General features: G+C 43.3%; 1 protein-coding gene across 2 annotated transcripts in view; it reads right to left on the bottom strand.

The window, feature by feature from the left end:
- Marf1 (meiosis regulator and mRNA stability factor 1) overlaps window positions 1–18233 on the bottom strand; it is a 56508-nt gene that overhangs the window by 15167 nt on the left and 23108 nt on the right. For both annotated transcript variants that reach the window (XM_048433267.3, XM_048433266.3), the window contains exons 12-22: window positions 17506–17684; window positions 16091–16171; window positions 12870–13106; window positions 12662–12781; window positions 12006–12181; window positions 10335–10555; window positions 8871–9013; window positions 8576–8709; window positions 7290–7492; window positions 5981–6208; window positions 1486–1716 (exon numbers count right to left, since the gene is read on the bottom strand). In XM_048433267.3, coding sequence (XP_048289224.2) covers window positions 1486–1716; window positions 5981–6208; window positions 7290–7492; window positions 8576–8709; window positions 8871–9013; window positions 10335–10555; window positions 12006–12181; window positions 12662–12781; window positions 12870–13106; window positions 16091–16171; window positions 17506–17684 — 1953 coding nt within the window. The remainder of the gene's footprint in view (window positions 1–1485; window positions 1717–5980; window positions 6209–7289; window positions 7493–8575; window positions 8710–8870; window positions 9014–10334; window positions 10556–12005; window positions 12182–12661; window positions 12782–12869; window positions 13107–16090; window positions 16172–17505; window positions 17685–18233) is intronic.

Genomic DNA, 18233 nt, shown 5'->3' on the forward strand with positions numbered 1-18233 from the left:
TAAACAAGCTATGGTCTTTCTTGTGGTAACTGCTCTAGACTGACGTTCCTCTCTTTCTCTTTCTTTCTTCAAGACATGGTCTCTCTGTGTAGCCCTGGCTAGCTTCAAACTCACAGAGATCCACTTCCCTCTGCCTCCTAAGTGCTGGGAGTAAATGTATGCAACACCACTGCCTAGTTCCTTTCTTTTGTTTCTACATAGCCCTGGCTGTCCTGGAACTCAGAGATACCATCTGCAACTCCCAGTCCTAGACTAAAGGCATGGCCCCCATGGGCAGCTCCTCTGTTAACTGACTTTTTCTCGGATAAGAGCTCTATCACTTGTCCTGGGTTTTTCTATGTGCTGCCAAGTGGCAGAGTCTTCTCATTTGTTTGTTTTTTTTTTCCCAGCAACAAGAGCCATTTCTGAAAACGTGCCTAGAGCTGACCTTCCTTTTTAACCTCCACTGCTGTCACCTGAAACTGTCACATAGGCCAGTGAGGCATCAGCATCAGACTCTCTTCCTGACTTCCCCGCTCATTTTCAGCAGGGTTTCCTCACTTTCTGGGCCTCGGTACCTGAAAATAGTTATCCAACCACAGATAAGTGTACCTCTCATGCATCATCAAAGAAGCTTCTTTTGCAACAGATGGCAACCATTACAGAAGACTACAACTAATCCAAATGCAGAGAAAAAATGATAATGCAGTGCCTAGCTCCAACAGATCCAACTCCTACACCTAAGACTCAGGGAACATCACAAAAGAGGGGACAGAAAGATTCTAAGAACCAGAGGAACTAGAAGTCTGCTGAGATGTGTCTTCTAGAAATGACAGGCAAGGCACACCCACAAAATTCCATCAACAAGGCTACCTAAACAAGGACAACAAGGGATAAATTTCACAAGGCCCCCAACCCTAGGCAAAGAAGTACAGGCAACTAAGGAAAGCTGAAAAGTAGGAGACATAGCCTTTTCCAGGAAAAAGTCCCCTAACTGTTATCTAATACGAAGTGGTCAACCCTGATATCATACACACACAGGTAACATATAGACTGTGCAGGCCGTGTTTAATTTTAGGAACACACACACACACCAAACAACACTCACACACACAACCCAAACAAAGAAAAAGTGGCATGGAGAGACACTTCTGTTGGCACCAGGCATGCATTTGATCCAAGCAAACATTCATACACATAAAATAAAATAAACTGATCTAACAGTAAATAAGTAAACACAATTTTAAAAAAGAAATGAGGCCATGAATTTGAGAGAGAGCAAAGAGAGGATACTGATTTTATTTAAATTTCAAAAGATAAAAAATTACTGAAAGAAAGAAAGGAAGGAAGAAAGGAAGGAAGGAAGACAGCCAGCCAGCCAAGTTCAGGACCTCTAGTGTTCCTCCAGTTCTACACATACTAATGCAGACAGACCTAACAGGATTCCAGAAGTGCTAGGTGGAGAAGCTTCCAGTATGATGGCCTAAAGCCCTCGCACACACGTACCTCCACTAAGTAAGGCAGACTCTTCAGTAGCTCAGTCAAGGTCATGAATCCATATTCGCAGGGGTTGAGAGGAGTACTGTGGGTGGTTTCATAATGTCTCCTGAGCTCATCAACAGAAAGATAGGCATCTCCTTCCCAAGACATCAACAACACCAGCAACTGGGCAGTGAGAGACCGCAGAGACTTCCTGTTGATCAGCTGGATCTGTTTGCCAGACTCCAGGTCAGCAACCTAAGGAGAGGAGAATGCAAACCCACTTCAGATCATCTCATTCTTGCTAACAAGACCAACAGAGCGAGTGAGTCTCTTTGTGACAGCAGAACAACACTTGGAATGAGACTGGAGCAGAAACTGTTTTCGCCCTCCCTACAGTTTAGCCCATAAGCCCAAACTCCACGCTGCCACGGACCGCCTCTCGTGGAGGCACTCAGACCGAGGGAAAACAGGGCGAAGGTGAATTCTACCACTCCACCCACTCATCTTTCATGAAGTAAACTGGAAGACACTGTTGTGGTTCTCTCTTCCTTGATGTTTTCCTCAAACACAGACAGCAAGTGAGCTGACATGCCTTGGCCAAGCTACTGACAAGGCTGCTGATCACAGGGAGAACTACACTTTTCTGAGGCTCTACAACTAATTTTAACCCGATATTTTCTTCTGCTATGCATCTAATCAATCATTTCAGATTCTCAAAGAAATAAAGAACTTAAGGGAAGGAACCTGTGAAAGCTATATGGTATTGTCTGGACACCAAATACCAAGGCAGAGACAAGAGTTTGGTGATTGAGATCATTCATTCACCTTGTTCAGGTGCAAGGACATGCCATAAATCTTAACTGTAGGTGGCAGAGCTCTGGGCACTCACACCATCAGCCAGTGAATCCAGTCTTCTTCCTTAGGCTTCTTTCCTGCTGGCTTTGCTTTCTCTACAAGGACCAAAGGGCTCACTGCCTACAGTTAAGACCTGAGGGATCACATGCTTATCCTCTTTAGGACTCTGGACTCAGCCCAGCATCAGCACATTCTGGACTGACTCTAGGAACACTGGCAGACTCCCACTCCCATTGTGGCAGCAGAGCTGTACACATTTCAGGCTTAGAAAGCAGGGTCTCGGGGGCTGGAGAGATAGCTCAGCAGTTAAGAGGACTTGGTCCTCTTACAAAGGATCTGGGTTCAGTTCCCAGCACCCATATAGGGAGGCACAACCACGTATAATTCCAGTTTTAGGTGATCCAATGTCATCTTCTGGCCTCCACAGGTATCGCACTGACATATACACACAGAATACAAGCAGGCAAGCACAAATACACATAAATAAACATAAATCTGTAAAAAAGAAACAAAAGAGAGAAAGGTGGCACTCAGTTAGCCAGGAGACACAAGCCCAGACCATTGGGCCGGGCAGTGGTGGTGCACGCCTTTAATCCCAGTACTCGGGAGGCAGAGGCAGGCGGATCTCTGTGAGTTTGAGGCCAGCCTGGTCTACAAAAGCTAGTTCCAGGACAAGCTCCAAAGCTACAGAAAAACCCTCTTTCGAAAAAAAATAAAAACAAACAAACAAAAAGAATCTCAGACTATTACTATTTTTTAAGAAAATCAAACAAAACTTTGTTTCTTTGATACTGCTAAAACCTATCTCTTGATCTTAATCATCTAGGACGTGGTTCAGAAATACTATAGCTTGGAGCACACCCAAGGTTCTTGCAGACTGCTTAGGAAGTCTAGTATTTCACTCAAGTTCCTCGTGAGGATTGCACTGGGTCTCTCACCTTTTCCTGACTTTGCTACTTGAATCAAACCTCTATTAATTAATCTTTGGCTCAGAGTACTGAGTTTTTGTTATTTTGAAACAGAGTCTCATATAGCCCAGACTGGCCTCTGCAGACAGCCAGGAGCAACCTTGAATTCATGATTCTTCTTGCTTCTACCCCCTTCTACATGGAATGGAAGACAAAAGCAATTCCACTGCTTAGTCCTTCTCATCCTTTGTTAAGGAATGGAATCCATCTCTAGGTGGAGACATGCCCTTAACTCCTCCCTTAGGAGTTAAGAAAAAGGCTGGAGAGATGATGGTTCCTTAGTTAAGAGCACTGGCTGCTCTTCCAGAGTACCAGGTTTCAATTCCAGCGTGACAGATCACAGCCATTTGCAACTCCAGTCTCAGGGGATCCAATGCCCTCTTCTGGGCTCCACGGGCACTGCACATATGTGGTGCACAGACATACAAATAAGCAAAAACCCATATACATAAAAAATAACAAAGAAATGCTCTTTAAAAATAGTTAATTCAGTTGGGCAAGAAAAAGATCTGGCTAAATGATGCAAGGGTTCGCCATAAGACAAAGTACTTTTCCTTCCTAGCATTTCCAACCCCCATCCACAAGCCACCATGAGGCTTGGCTGGGACTGCCCACCTTTTGGAATCTTGACTTGGAAAGTCCTGTTTCTTCTCTTCTATCTTTTCTTTCAGATACAACCAGAGCCTCGGCACATGTTTCCTTGTACTCTGGGTTTCCTTACACTTTCTGTAAAACTCCCCTTCTGACCTCTGTGCCAGCTTTTCAAACAGCATGACTTTGCCTCCTTTCTTCTTTACTCTTCTCCTTTATAGCCGGCTTGCCTGGTTTTTTTTTTTTAAACTCTAGTAAACTGACCTCAGTTTTGAGTCTGTTTTTAGATTTTTCATCAATGAGACTAAAAACCCCAAGAAGAAACTCAGATTTCCTATTTTTTGAGTATCAGCACTGGCTCTGCTGGATTCCTCAGGGGTTTCTGGCAATACTCCTTGCCTGCCTTTTAATGACAGAGCAAAGAAGCTGGACTGCCCCACACTTCTAGACAACATTACTCTCTCCAATTCCCTGCTTTCTCTCAAGTCTCAGAGTCCTTTCCTCACTTGGTTCTGTTTTCCTGTCCCCAGTACTGAGGACTGAACCCAGGACTTTGCATGCTGGACAAGCCCTCTACCACCGAGCTGTAACTCCAGTCTTTCTACCTTTCTAAATGTGGAGATTGGGTCTTGTTAAATTTCCCAGGCTAAACCTGAATTTCAAGTCTTCCTGCTTTAGCCTCCTGAGGTCCTGGGATCGCAGGCCAGGTTTCTGTTTCTTATATTACTGTCCACCTTAGCAACAAGGGACCACTGGTTCACTGGCATTTGTGTCAATTTAAGTTTTTTTTACCCCTAAGTCATTTCTGTCGTGGTCATCTGGTCAGCTCTCACCATGAGCCCAGCCATCAGCCTCTGAACCTGCATCTGGGTGACACGCCAATGGTGGCTGTCTCTACCACCCATGAGCATCATGAGCATGAGCTCCTCACGTGCACAATGCTGCTCCTCACCCTTGAGCCCACACATCAGACCTTCTCTGAGCTCTTCTGCCTTAAGCCTTGAACCCTTCTCTTTAAACAGCTATTGCAGCCTTCCATTTAATGGCAACATAGCATTATTTTCATGGTGACAAATACCAGAATTAACTTTACTAGGGCCAACCCAACAGCCCTCATTGTTATGGGCAGTCTGTCCTTCTGGTCCACCTCCCACCTCCTCATTCTACCCCAGAAGCCTTTCTTGTGTTCATTTCCCAGAAGCCCTTCTTGCCTTTGTCTGCTCACTTCTCAAGCCATCCTTCTTTGGCACTCACAGATAAACTCAACTGCAGCACCTGCATATCAGGCCAGCAGCCCATTAGTTCTCTTCATCCTGTGTACAGCTGTGTCCTCACACACTTCCTCTCACATTCAAGCTAGCCAAAAGCTGTGGCATATCCTTCTATCACTCTCCCATGACACCCCGACATCACTGCGCCTACTCTAAGTGCTATTCTCAGGAGCAGGCCAGTCGCCACCACCCACCGAAGTCTCAGAATGCAACTGGTCCATTCCCTTCCTGTTTTTTCTACCTATCAGTAATTAGTACATATCCAGATTCCCCCTGTGTGATTGATGGCACCACCACTTCTTGCTTCCCTTTCCATTTCTTCCTCCAGGCAATTAACTGTTCCCTAGTCCTGTGCTACAGACGTTCTAGAAACTGTCCAGCGGCTCTATCTGTAAGTGGGAGGGTCAGCTCAACGTAACAGGGTAGGGAAGAGGAAGGAACGTGCCTTCTAGGAGGGTTTTGCAATCACAAGGGCAATTCTAAGCTAGTGTTTATTCTTAGGATGACTCCTAAATGAGTCAGGATCCATGGAAGATACATGATACCATGTTCCAAGAACCTTGGAAACTCTCCGGAAGAATTCAACTTTACCTGAGCACTCATACCCTAGGGTAAAAAGTGACCTTATCAGTTCAGAAAGGTCATAAATAAAGATATAAAAGGAAGACCATGAGTCTAAAGTATCAAATCAAGCCACCTCCTATTACCTAGTAAGGTTTCACTGACACACAGCTGTAAAGCAGCAGCAATGCACACAGGGAACAGAAATGTGGTGATACACACAGTGCCCCACATGGGCCATACCACAGGCTACTCAGTAGGACATCGGCTTACCTTTACAACATGGCAGAGTTTTTGTGTCAAAGCAGAGACCGAACTGACATCATAGTCTTGTAGACGAAATGTATAACCAAAAGTTTTAGCATATTCTGTGAGCAGATCTGTCATCATAAGGCAATTATCCTTTTGGGACCGCAGAAGCTTAACAAACTGGGCAGCTAGAGCTTTAAACCTCTCCACTTCAGTCAAAGTCAGGATTTTCTCTTCTCCACATTCCAATACCTTAACAAACACATAGGGAGGAATGAGGGGTCTGAACACATGATTGTATGTAGAGTTAAATGGCATGAGAGCCTACACACTGGTCACTCAGGATGGGAGTGTGGTTATGGAGGCACAGTTCTGCAAGGTCAGAGAGCTCTTCCCTGGGCACGCAAACACATATGTAGGATGTTCCTTTTCCTGGCAGTAAATTCTAGTATGTATATTTCACAACAATAAAAAGTTTTAACAACACATCTGGAATCAAAGACCATGTTAATAAAATTAATAACAGAAATCCAACCCCACTTGGAAAAGCTTGGCATGAATTCTTTCACCCTACCTCTAACCAAAGGGATTTGGGAAGCATGGTGCTGCTTAAAACATAGCCAGTTTAACATTTAAACCATCCCATCCTGGTGTGGGAGAATTGTCTGTATTCTGTCAATCATGTATTTTAATAAAACGCTGATTGGCCAGGCAGGAAGTATAGGTGGGTCAACCAGACAGGAAGTGGAGGCAGGGCAATGAGAATAGAATAAGGCTACGGAGGAGGAAGGTTCCTCTGCCACTCCTGTGCACACCACCAGAGAGGAAAGATGTAAGCTGCCCCACTGGAAAAGGTACTGAGCCATGTGCTAACACAGATAAGGATAATGGGGTAATATGTGTTATAAGAACTAATAAGAAGCCTGACCTAATAGGCCAATCAGCTTTATAATCTTATAGAGATCTCTGTGTGGTTGATTTTCCTTGGGAGTTGCTGGTTGTGGGGTACCGGGCGGGACAGATACCTCAACAAGCCGGCCCTTCATGTTACACCATCCTATTTTTAATGATTACCCCAACACAAGTTGAAGATATTTTTGAGGTGGAATCTTGTTGTTTAACCCAGGTTGGCTTTAATCTTAGAATTCCCCAGCCTCTACCTCATAAATTCTGGGATTACGAACAAATCCTCCAATTATCTAAAATTACTAACAGGTCAAAATACAGTTTTGATGATGAGAATATTTCAGACTCATAACTAAAAACAGTAACAACACCTCTCTATACACTGCTCAGAAAAACACTTAAAGAATAAGGTAATCTCTGCACTTACTTGTAAAATCTCAGGTATGGCTTCCAAAAGTTCAAGGAGCTTGGTAAATCCATAGTATGCAAGCTTGCACTGTCTGCCAAAGTGGTGGTGGTAAGAGGGAATGAACTTGTTAAATGGCATCCGGAAGTGGGGCTGGTGGCGCAGCAGGTCCACAACATCCTTGGAGAACTGCTTTGTCCTCTCGATCTCATCCTGAGTTCGTTCTTTACAAGACAAAGAATATTACACATCAGGCTCCCATCCATTGTGTTTAGTTCTAACCTGCAGGGCACTGCTGGAGTCACAGAGGTCAGCTCCGTGAGGCTACTACTGTGTGAGGTGAGAGACACATGTGTCATCACCTACAAGACAGGAACAATTTCTATAAATCCTGTCCACTATACCTATGTGAACAAGATAGACAGAGGTCTGGTGCTTCAAGCAATACAGTGTTATTTCTACAAAATCACACTACAAAACATTCACACATTTTTTATTTATTTGATCTTCAGTTCAAAATTGCCAACAGAAAAGAGTATCAAAATTTCAACAAAATTCAAGAGAAAAAGTACTTAAACATTGATCTTCATTTCTATTAATTTTAAATTGATTGGAAGAGAACTGGGAAAAGACAGACACCACAAATTTTAACTCTGGAAGCCTGTGACCTCAGGGACACAGAGACACTCTCACTGGTAAGGGGGAATATGATAATTAGCAGGTCTCTCTCCCAGAGTTGACAGTACTGAACTACTAGGATTGGAAAGACAAACGCCACATTTCTATGAGCTTGTTTTCTTCTAAAGTATGCATTGTGTAATAATTCTCAGAGCTGAGACAGAGTCTCCATCAAGTGACAGAGTCATTAGAAATTGCTGTACATAGCTGGGAAGCATTTAACAAAGTATTGGCTACAGTTTCTTCTCATCTTTGAGTACATTCTTAAAGACCAGTGTGCTTTCTTGCAGGATACATGGCTTCCCTTCCTCCAAACAACACAGGTTCTGTGTACCAGGCAGTTTTACAAACCATACTTCCAAAGGAACCATTAAGAACCATGGAAAAGGAGGGAAAAGGGAACCCCCCCAAACAAACAAACAAAAAACCTATTTCATTTAAAAGTAACTGATAACTAGAATCATGCCTGCAATCCCAACACTTTGGGAGGCTGAGGTCAGAGTAATACTGAGGTCAAAGTAAACCAGCCTGGGCTACACAGTGAAGTTGGGCCTCAAAAGTACAAAACAAAACAAAACAAAACAAAAAGCCAAAGGCACTACTGAGACAGACAACACCTCTCCACATACCTCTTTTACGGATATAAATGACCATGTCATCATCTTGTTGGGACAAGCAGATGGTTGTGTCTGGGATCTCTGATATGATATCAATCAATTCACATACACCATATTCTGTGACATCCCAGTCCCTTGAGAAACACCTATGTTTTAAAATGGGAAAGGATAAAAAATGAGTAAAACTCATTACCACAGTAACAAGCTTTACAAAACTCTGCTTAATGGAAACGTGAGAGGAGTATTTGAAACTTGTAGGAAAAAAAGAATGTTAAATTTTTTTTTTTAAAGCTTCCCATCAACTCACCAATGATAAGCCTGTGAGAACTCTCTCACAATGACCTGCTTGCTGGCCTGGGACTTGAGAAGTTTTAGTAAATCCTGAGTAAAGCGCTTCACCTGGGCCCTATGAGTGAGGGTCAGCAGACGTTTGGAGCCCATTCCAAGAATCTGAAAATGAAATGTTCTCATTATTTATACTGAAGAACTCAAAAGATATGTTGTGTCAACCTCATCTCTAACTTTCTTGCTCTTGTTATTTTCAGACTATCTCCCTCTATGTACAATGTCTGCAATCTGAAATGGACAAAATTCAACATATACAGTTGAAAAGAACAATGGTCCAGGTTCATTTGTTTTCGAAGTGCTGTTGTCTCAAAAGATCATGAGCACAAAGAGGAAGAGCATGTGCTTAGTCTGGATGACTAATTTCAGCTCTAAAAGATAGCTAAAGTAGTCACCGGGTGGTGGTAGCACATACTTTTAATCCTACCACTTGGGAGGCAGAGACAGGTGGATCTCAGGTGAGTTTGAAACCAGCCCAGTCTACAGGGCGAGTTCCAGGACAGGCTTCAAAGCTACAGAGAAACCCTGTCTTAAAAAAATAGCTGAAGTTTTTCAAGCGTCTTTAACAAGTGGGAAATTATGAAAACACTGCCTTCAGGGGAAGTTAGAGGCAGCCTAGAAAATAATCCAAGGCCAAACTCTAGTTCAGTGACTAATGTCCAAATCATGAAGGGTGGAGCCCTCGACTCCCTGGTAGGTTATCAACATGTAAGAAAATGATGGTCACAGCAGCCCCCTGTGGTGCAGGAGAATTGTCTGTATTCTGTCAATCATGTATTTTAATAAAATGCTGAATGGCCAGGCAGGAAGTATAGGTGGGTCAACCAGACAGGAAGTAGAGGCGGGGCAATGAGAACAGGAATATTCCAGGAAGCAGGAAGCTCCCTCTGCCATTCCTGCCCAGACCACCGAAGAGGCAACATGTGAGCTGTCACACTGAGAAAGGTACTGAGCCGTGTGGCTAATATAGATAATGATAATGGATTAATATAAGTTACAAGGACTAACAAGAAGCCTGAGCTAATGGGCCAATCAGTTTATAACCTAATGTAGACTCTGTGTTATTTTCTTTGGGAATTGCCGGCTGTGGGGTACCGGGCGGGACAGAAACCCCAACAAGCTGGCCCTCATGTTACACTCCTGTAATGAGCATCCTAGAGAACAACACTGCAAGAAAGGTATCAGCCCATAGACACTGGAAGAAAAATGTTCACAGGCCTCTAGGGAATTATTCCAGGTTAGAAATTTGTAGTTCCCTCAAAACTTGAGAGGGCAGCTGCATTTTGAAGCAAGTTATAACAGGATGTTTAGCTCAGTATGGCTTTCTGAGAAATGAGGTACTATTTGTCTGTGTCTTTGGCTGTGGCAGCTGAAGTCATGGAAGAACACTCCTTTCTTTGAACAAATAACCCCTCGTGCCCTTTACCTGTAACACGTGAGGCACTGCTTCTAATAGTTCAATCAGCTTGGAATAGCCATAATCTGAAACTCGACACTGCTTTGCAAAATGGTGATGGTATGAAGGGATAAAATTGCTAATTGGTAGTATACAAGACGGTTGATTCTTCAGTAAATCAATTACTTCTCTACCGAATTGGATCAGCTGGGGATTACCCACAGGACTTTTAGAACGCAGAAGCCAAGGGTCTAGAGAAGGAAAAAAAAACACAGAAGACCTTAGGCATGATTTCACTGACACAGTAAACATACATAGTGTGTTCACTACACAGCAAGCCACTGTTTCAAGTTTCAGCTTGAACACAGGAGCCACAGAATCAAACAACCAGGCTATCTTACTATAGGCAGGCAAACCAGTGCCCATAATTCTCAAAAGGTGTCAAAGGAAAGCACAGAGCACTCTGGGGTTATGGCAGAAGTGAAGATGAACAAGGATTTCCCAGACTACATTGGCTATATTTCAAAGATCGATCTGTAACTTGGCCAATTGGACAGTATTTCTCCCACAGACACAGTATAGATGGATCCCAGGCAGATGATCGATGAAAATGCAATTAACCAATAATGGAGTTGAAATAATTACCCACAAAGATATAGGAGGCAGTAACGGGAGCAGGATGGAAAACATCGACTCAGAAACAGATCTATCTACCTACTTCCTTCCTGAGACAGTCTCACTATGAAGCCTAGCAGGATGAACCACCCCATAAAGACCAAACTCAAATTAAGCCTCCTCTGTCTCCTACATGCTATGATAAACAGGTCTATACAATCAGGGTTAAGCACTATCTCAAGGACTCACACCTCATAAAAGCTTTAAACAAAAAACAAAACAAAACAAAAAAAAACAAACCCAAAAAAACCCAAAATAACTTAGGCTGAGCTAAAATAATGGCAAGTGCCCTTAATCTCAGTACTGGGGCAAGGCAAGCTGAAGCAAGAGGATCCATGAGTTCAAGATAAACCTGGGTTATATAAGTAAGACATTATCTCCAATAATAATACAAAAGTTAAAATTCAAAAAATAAAACCTAAAAAAAAATCAGACAAAAACCTTTATAGAAATGAAGAGATTTGTGAATTCATGGCACAAGACAGCGTGAGCCTTGCATGGCTCCTAGGCAGCTTGAAGCTGAGGGGGAGGATAGGTTCAGGAAGGAGCTTCTGCAGAGCTCCCCAGAGCTGCTGACTCAGGCTCCCAGTTACCCTCTCCCCTTTCCTGTACAGGAAACAGAGGTACAAACCTAGAAAGGAAGAGACATTAGGGCTAAAGAGAAGGAAGAGAGCGCAAGCATGCATGTGCGTGAGTTTGCGCATGCACCTGTGCACACACATGGCAAGGCACAACTTGTGGAAGCTGGTTCTCTCCTTCCACCATGTGAATCCTGGTGCTCAAACTCAGGTTGTCAGTCTTCATGGTAGGCTCCTTTACTCTCTGAGCCATCTTGCTGGCCCAATGCTGATATCTTCAAAAGTCAGACTCTACCAACCCCTTAGCAACTCTGGGGAGTCTTAAGATCAGAGGAGACATTGTGAAAAAAACGGTGCTGCTGTTTAAAATCAAAGCTACAACTTTCTCCTGGCCTCCTTGGAGACACGAGGGAGCTTAGGCCTTAATCCCTGATACCTGCCCACCTACCAGTGTTGGGAGGTGGGGGCTTGTTGTGAATCCACTTCACTACTTTGACACCATTCTGAGCACTGGCAATGTTCACTCCTGGAATGCAGGTGATGAAGTGCTCTAAAGGGACACCCCTGGGGCTGTCTTGCACGATTTCTAGGTCACCAAACTCCGCAGCATAGCAATCTGGAAAGCTGAAGTGGGGGGGGGGGATGTTAAATGGAAATAATGGAAAAGGCAGTACATGCTCAACAACAGGCTTTAATCTATAGTACTGGTCTCTGTGATATTCTAACAGCTCTAAGAAATCCCTGGGCAGTGCTCACTAGGAAGTTAGACAAAGCACACTGGCTGCCAAGGCCACCAAGTCTGGCGGTGGTCTTTGTTCTCTACAGCTTTGGAACCTGATCACAGATGGAATGATGCGCTCTACGGGCACTTGTGCAGCTTTCCATTTGGATGTCCCTCTTTCCTGCAGAGAAGAAATTGCCCTCATGTTTATGTTTGTGAAATTCAACATAAGCTCAGTTTCTTGTTGAAATACTGAGTGCATGGATCTACTTCTTAAAGCTTCAACCCCAGGACAGAGCCCTATTTTTAATCCTTGGTTCAGTCAGTAGGCAGACTGCAGGAATGACACTACCACACTACTCCCAACGGCTAACATTGCTCACCTTAGCAAAGGCACAGCGCCCTCATGGGTCTGGAGAAGACTATGAACTTGAGGTGCAAACGCTTTCAAAGAAAGGACCACAAAAGGGATCTTGTAAGAGTCTGGATCAAATTCATGTTCACTGCAGGAAAGACAGCAAGCAGTGAGCTGGCGCTTCTCAGGAGTGGAAAGCATTCCCTGCTCACACTCTCTGGAGGGTGCCGATGTACCTGAAGTCCTTGTTAGAGCAGTGCTGCCTGCAGACAGGTTCATGATATTCCAACTCTTCAAAAAGAACTGGGCTGCAGTTCGTGGAGGAGCCATCAAGTGACTGGGAAGAGCCCAGGGGGCTCTGGCGGGCCTGGCTGCTGGGTAAGAGACACACCAGCCGCCCATTTCCCTGCTCACGGATTGCAATTGTGTCTGTTAATTTATATAAATCAGACACATTTAACTTGTGTCCATACCTAAGAACAGGAAAGAGATATTGTCTTAGAATATCTTTATTTTTTTTAAAGAATGATTTATGTATTTAATATGTATACAGTGTTCTGTCTGCGTGTGTGCCTGAAGACCAGAAGAAGGCACCAGATCTCATCATAGATAGTTGGGAGTCACCATGTGGTTGCTGGGAATTGAACTCAAAACCTTTGGAAGAGTAGTAAATAGTAAGTGCCATTAACCTCTGAGCCGTCTCCCTAGCCCTAGAAGGTTTTTCTTATGTAGAAATACCTGACCTGTCTAAATAAAGCAACATAGAATAGCTTCCCCGTGACTGAACTTATCCAGTCCTACAGTCATGTGGCTCCTCACATGCTGACTCTACTTCAGCCTTTGTAAACTTTACTCAACCAATTTGAACCTTAATTTTGCTGTCTTTAAAACGCTGAGGTAACTTGTACCTCGTGGTGCTAAATGAGGACAGTGTGTTCTTAGGCATGGGTGGGCTTGGCCTGGGCACTGGCAATCCCTTCCAACCTCTCCAGGTTCCGCTGCCAGCTCCCTACCTCCATCAGGCCTCTTTCCTACCCACACGGGGAGACACACATTATCTCTGTTCTTTCATTCCTAGTCATATGCTCTCTGATCCTTGAGAGTAAAAATAACTGATCTCTCAGGACTGACATTTGCTCAGGCTCTAAACCTCTTCCCTCCTGGCTGTATGTCACCAGTTGTCCCTAAACCTCACTCCGCTTCCTCAGCCCAGAAACTTTCCATGTCTGGCATGTCCTTTTTCACATACTTTCCTTACCCCACCACCCTCACCCCTGGGACGCTGCTTGTTACCCTGGTCTTCCATCCAGTTCTACTTCCCTCCCCAACCTCTTCTGACCCTATCTGCTTCCCTGCCCCTCACAATGCCTAGTCAACAAATAGCAGCCAGGACTTTCAGAGCCAACATGTCTCTCACAGAGCCTCCAAAATAGCACTCCAACTCTCTGTATCAAGACTCCAACAGTGCCCAAAACTTTTATGTCCAAGACCTAACACTTACTGTGATCTCATTCAAACTTCATGCCTGTTTCCTGTTTAACTGTCCCCGCCATGTTCCCAGGTCAAATGTTTTCTACCTTTAATTTTGCCATCTTGTTTCCTACCCAACATCAGTTATCTGATCCTGATTTATAGGAACTTGAATCTCCTTTTTCAAAAAAAATGTATTATTTGATGTGTATACATGTTTTGTCTATATGTATGTCTGTGCACCACATGTGTGTAATGCCCTTGGACGCCAGAAATAGCATCATATCCACTAGAGATAGAGTTACAGGTGGGTGTGAGCCACTTTGCAGGCGCTGGGAATTGAAACTGGGTCCACTGCAAGAGCAGCCAATGCTTCTCCTAAATGCTAAGCTATCTCTCTAGACAGTGGTTCTTAACCTTCCTAATTCTGTGAAACTTTCATACAGTTTCTCATCTTATGGTGTTCCACCCCAGCATAAGTTATTTTTGTTGCTACTTCATAAATAAAATTTTGCAACTGTTACTAATCATAATGTAAATATCTGATATGCAGAGTATCTAATATTTGACCACTGTGAAAGGGTGGTTGTTTGACCTCTAAAGGGATTGCTACCCACAAGTTGAGAACCTCTTTGCTCTAGCCCACCCACCCATTCCTCCATCCATTTATTTAGTTTTTGAGACAGTATCTGTGTCTGGCATTTGTACAGCTAAGTATGTCTTGAACTCCTGATGTTCTGAACTGCACTCCCAAATGCTGGAATTACCAATACATGCCACCAGGTCTCAGAGAGACTTAAAACTTCTGTGGCACATAGTCCTTGTAGTCCAATTGCATCAGACAGAATTGGGGCTGGTGAAGAACGTTCCCTCTTTTTTCCTGTCCTTGAAGATGGCTCTGACCACCATACTTCTCTGTCCCCCATTCCTCCACTCATGCAATGGCTCATTACTCATGGAGTAACTGCCACACCTCTGGGATGCCTTCCTTTGGATCTCTGAAGCATTCTCTCTTCCATGAACCTCCTTTTCACTGACATTTCTCTTTGATTCATAAAGAATTTGTGAGATTCTCTTTCCTTCTTTGGGTACAGAACCACGCCCTTTGCAAATCTGCATTTTCTGCAGTGCCTCAGCTTTTGTAACACCTGCTGTGCATTGCACACTGGACACTAAAAATTCTAGTCCCTGTCTAAAGTATAGAGCAATCTCACAAATGCCATCCCAAGAGTAATAAAAACTAGTTGGTAAAACAAAATAAAAAAAGCTTAGCTTTCAGAATTGTGGTGGTTTGAATGAAAATGGTCCCCATAGGCTTAGGGAGTGGCACTATTAGGAGATGTGGCCTTGTCTGAGGAAATATGTCACTGCAGGTGGGCTTTCAAGTATCAGAAGCTGAAGTCAGGCCCAGCCTCTCTCTCTTCCTGCTGTCTGTGAATCTGAATGTAGAACTCACAAGTTCCTTTTCCAGCGCCATGCCTACCTGTGTAACATGCTTCCCACCATGAGGATAATGGACTAAACCTCTGAAACAATAATCCAGACCCAATTAAACGTTTTCTTTTAGAATAGCTTCCATGGTCATAGCTTCACAGCAATAAAACAGAAACTTGAGTACAATTTTGCTAAACATAAAAGTTTAGGACTGGAGAGATAGCTCAGTGGTTAAGAGTACCAACTGCTCTTCAGAGGACCCGGGTTCAATTACCAGCACCCACATGGCAACTCACAACTGCTTGTCTGTAATTACGGTTCCAGGGCACCTGACACCCATGACAAAACATCTGTATACACATGAAAATTTTTAGAAAAATTTAAAAATTAAGAATAAAATGATTTTAAAAAAATTTTTTAAAAGTGTTAGATTCAAATTTCCAATCTGATCAGAACCTTCTCTGTGAGAAGTTCCTTAAGGGTGAGCATAATAATTTTTTGCATGAAGTCACCAATCACTACTGACTACATCAACAGAATAAACAGAACTTACTTCTTTTCATAGGTGTCTATAAATTTAAAGAGAGGCAAACAGCAGGCGGGAGCGTCCTGAAGAACAGAGACTGTTTCTGTGCTGTAGGACAAAGGCCACAAGTTAGAGAGGAGCTTATTCCTGTATATTACATATTATATATATTTTCTTCTTTTTTTCCCCCCCTGGATTTTCAAGAGACAGGATTTCTCTGTGCAGCCCTGGTTGTCCTGGAACTCAATCTGCAGACAAGGCTGGCCTCGAACTCACAGAGATCCGCCTGCCTCTGCCTCCCTAGTGTGATTAAAGGTGTGTGCCATCACAACCCAGCCAAAGTGTGTTTTTAAAAGGTTTATAAAATTAACACAATGTACATGCAGAGTAAACTTCCGAATTTGATATGTCAAGAGTTTACTTTTCAGAAAAGTTAAAAAGAAAATCAAAAAGGTTTTAGGATCAAGCCAAAGAAAGTAAATCAAGTCATTCCCTGGGATTCCCTGGGACTCAGTAACAGGACTTCCTACATCAGTGCAGCAGAAAGACATGGGGTCTCCTAAGGACAGGGGGAGGGACACACATTGGGCTTTAAGTCCAAGTGAAGACAGAATAGCTTGAATTATCTCCTGCCACGTGTGGTTTATGTGTTAGATATATGAGGCTGGATTTCCTGCATGTGGCTGGACATGTAACTGTACACAGTAGCATCTTCATTACTAGTTACAAAAAAAGGTACTGGTGCCACAGAAATAGGGGTCCAAACACTGCAAAAATCTAAGTATTATTTTTATTCTTAAAAAAAAAAAACCATGCCCACAACTTCAAATACTGTCTAAGTACAAACCAGAGAAGGTCCTTGATATTTCAATACTCAGAGTGAATCCCATTTCACTGCTCCCACAGCGAGAGAACCAAAGCAGCATGAGGAGCCCACACTGACCCAGTCTTCAGGAAGACACTGCACTAGGACTCCAGCATGGATTTTACCCTGTTCAGGCTTCTGCATGTTACTGTAGTGGTCCGTTAGTCTTAGAACCTGTTCTGGGTAATATGCTACTTCATTCTCAAAGGGCTGCCAAGTTCAAGCTTTGGCTTTTGATTAAAAACTTGAACAAAAGGCAGAGAGCAGATTTCAAACCCTATCAATTTACAATAACCTTTATTGTACACAGGAGGATTGGAAATGTGATAAAATTTATTATTTTCCAAATCATTTGTGGCTCAGTTTGTTATGTCTTGAAGTGAATGGCTTGGATATTGTATTTGTTTGTTTTGTTTTTCTAGACAGGCTTTTTCTGTGTTAACAGTCCTAGCTGTCCTGGAACTAGCTCTCGTAGTCCAGGCAGGCCTCAAACTCAGAGATCTGCCTGCCTCTGCATCCCAAGCGCTGAGATTAAAGGCGTGCACCACCATGGCCTGGCTTGGATACTGTTTTTTACCTTAGCAAAGAAAGTGATTTGTTGGCAGTTCCCACAGAGAATGAGACCAGAATTTTCTTGCTGCCAATCTTGTGCCTATGGAGGCTGTTCACTGCACAGATTGCTTCTTGCAGGTTTCCCATCTGCACAATGGCCTTGAGCTGGTAATCGGTATGAGGACTGAGCTCAATACTCTTGACCTACAAAAGGACAAAATGAAACAGAGCACTACCAATATTTACCCAGAGCCTGTCATCTTCAAAAACGTGAATGAACTGTAGAAAAATATGCTACTAGATGTCAGGGCCTGCATGAGATGACTTGTCTGAATAAGGTACTGCAGGTGACCAGAGTGTAGATGATCTTCAGAGAAGCTGGCCTGGCCAGTCTGCCTGTGTGCTCTGGCCTATGTCACTCAGAGGCAGACTCAGAGAACAGGGTTTCTCTGACTCTGCAAAATACCAGGTCTATAAAGGGTGCATTTTTTTTTTAAAGCAAACTGCACCTAAACACTGGACTGGGTAAATTAAAATACAATAAGAAATAGCCAATATTCCTTTAGACTAGTGGTTCTCAACTTGTGGGTCAAACCCCTTTGGGGGTTGAGTGATCCTTTCACAGGGGTAGCATATCAGATGTTTACATTACAATTCATAACAGGAGCAAAATTAGTTATGAAGAAGCAATGAAAGTCATTTTATGGTTGGGAGTTACCACAACATGTGGAACTGTTTTAAAGGGTAGCAGCA

This window comes from Myodes glareolus, chromosome 9 (assembly GCF_982192425.1).
Source record: "Myodes glareolus chromosome 9, mMyoGla1.1, whole genome shotgun sequence".
In the NCBI taxonomy this organism is placed as follows: domain Eukaryota; kingdom Metazoa; phylum Chordata; class Mammalia; order Rodentia; family Cricetidae; genus Myodes; species Myodes glareolus.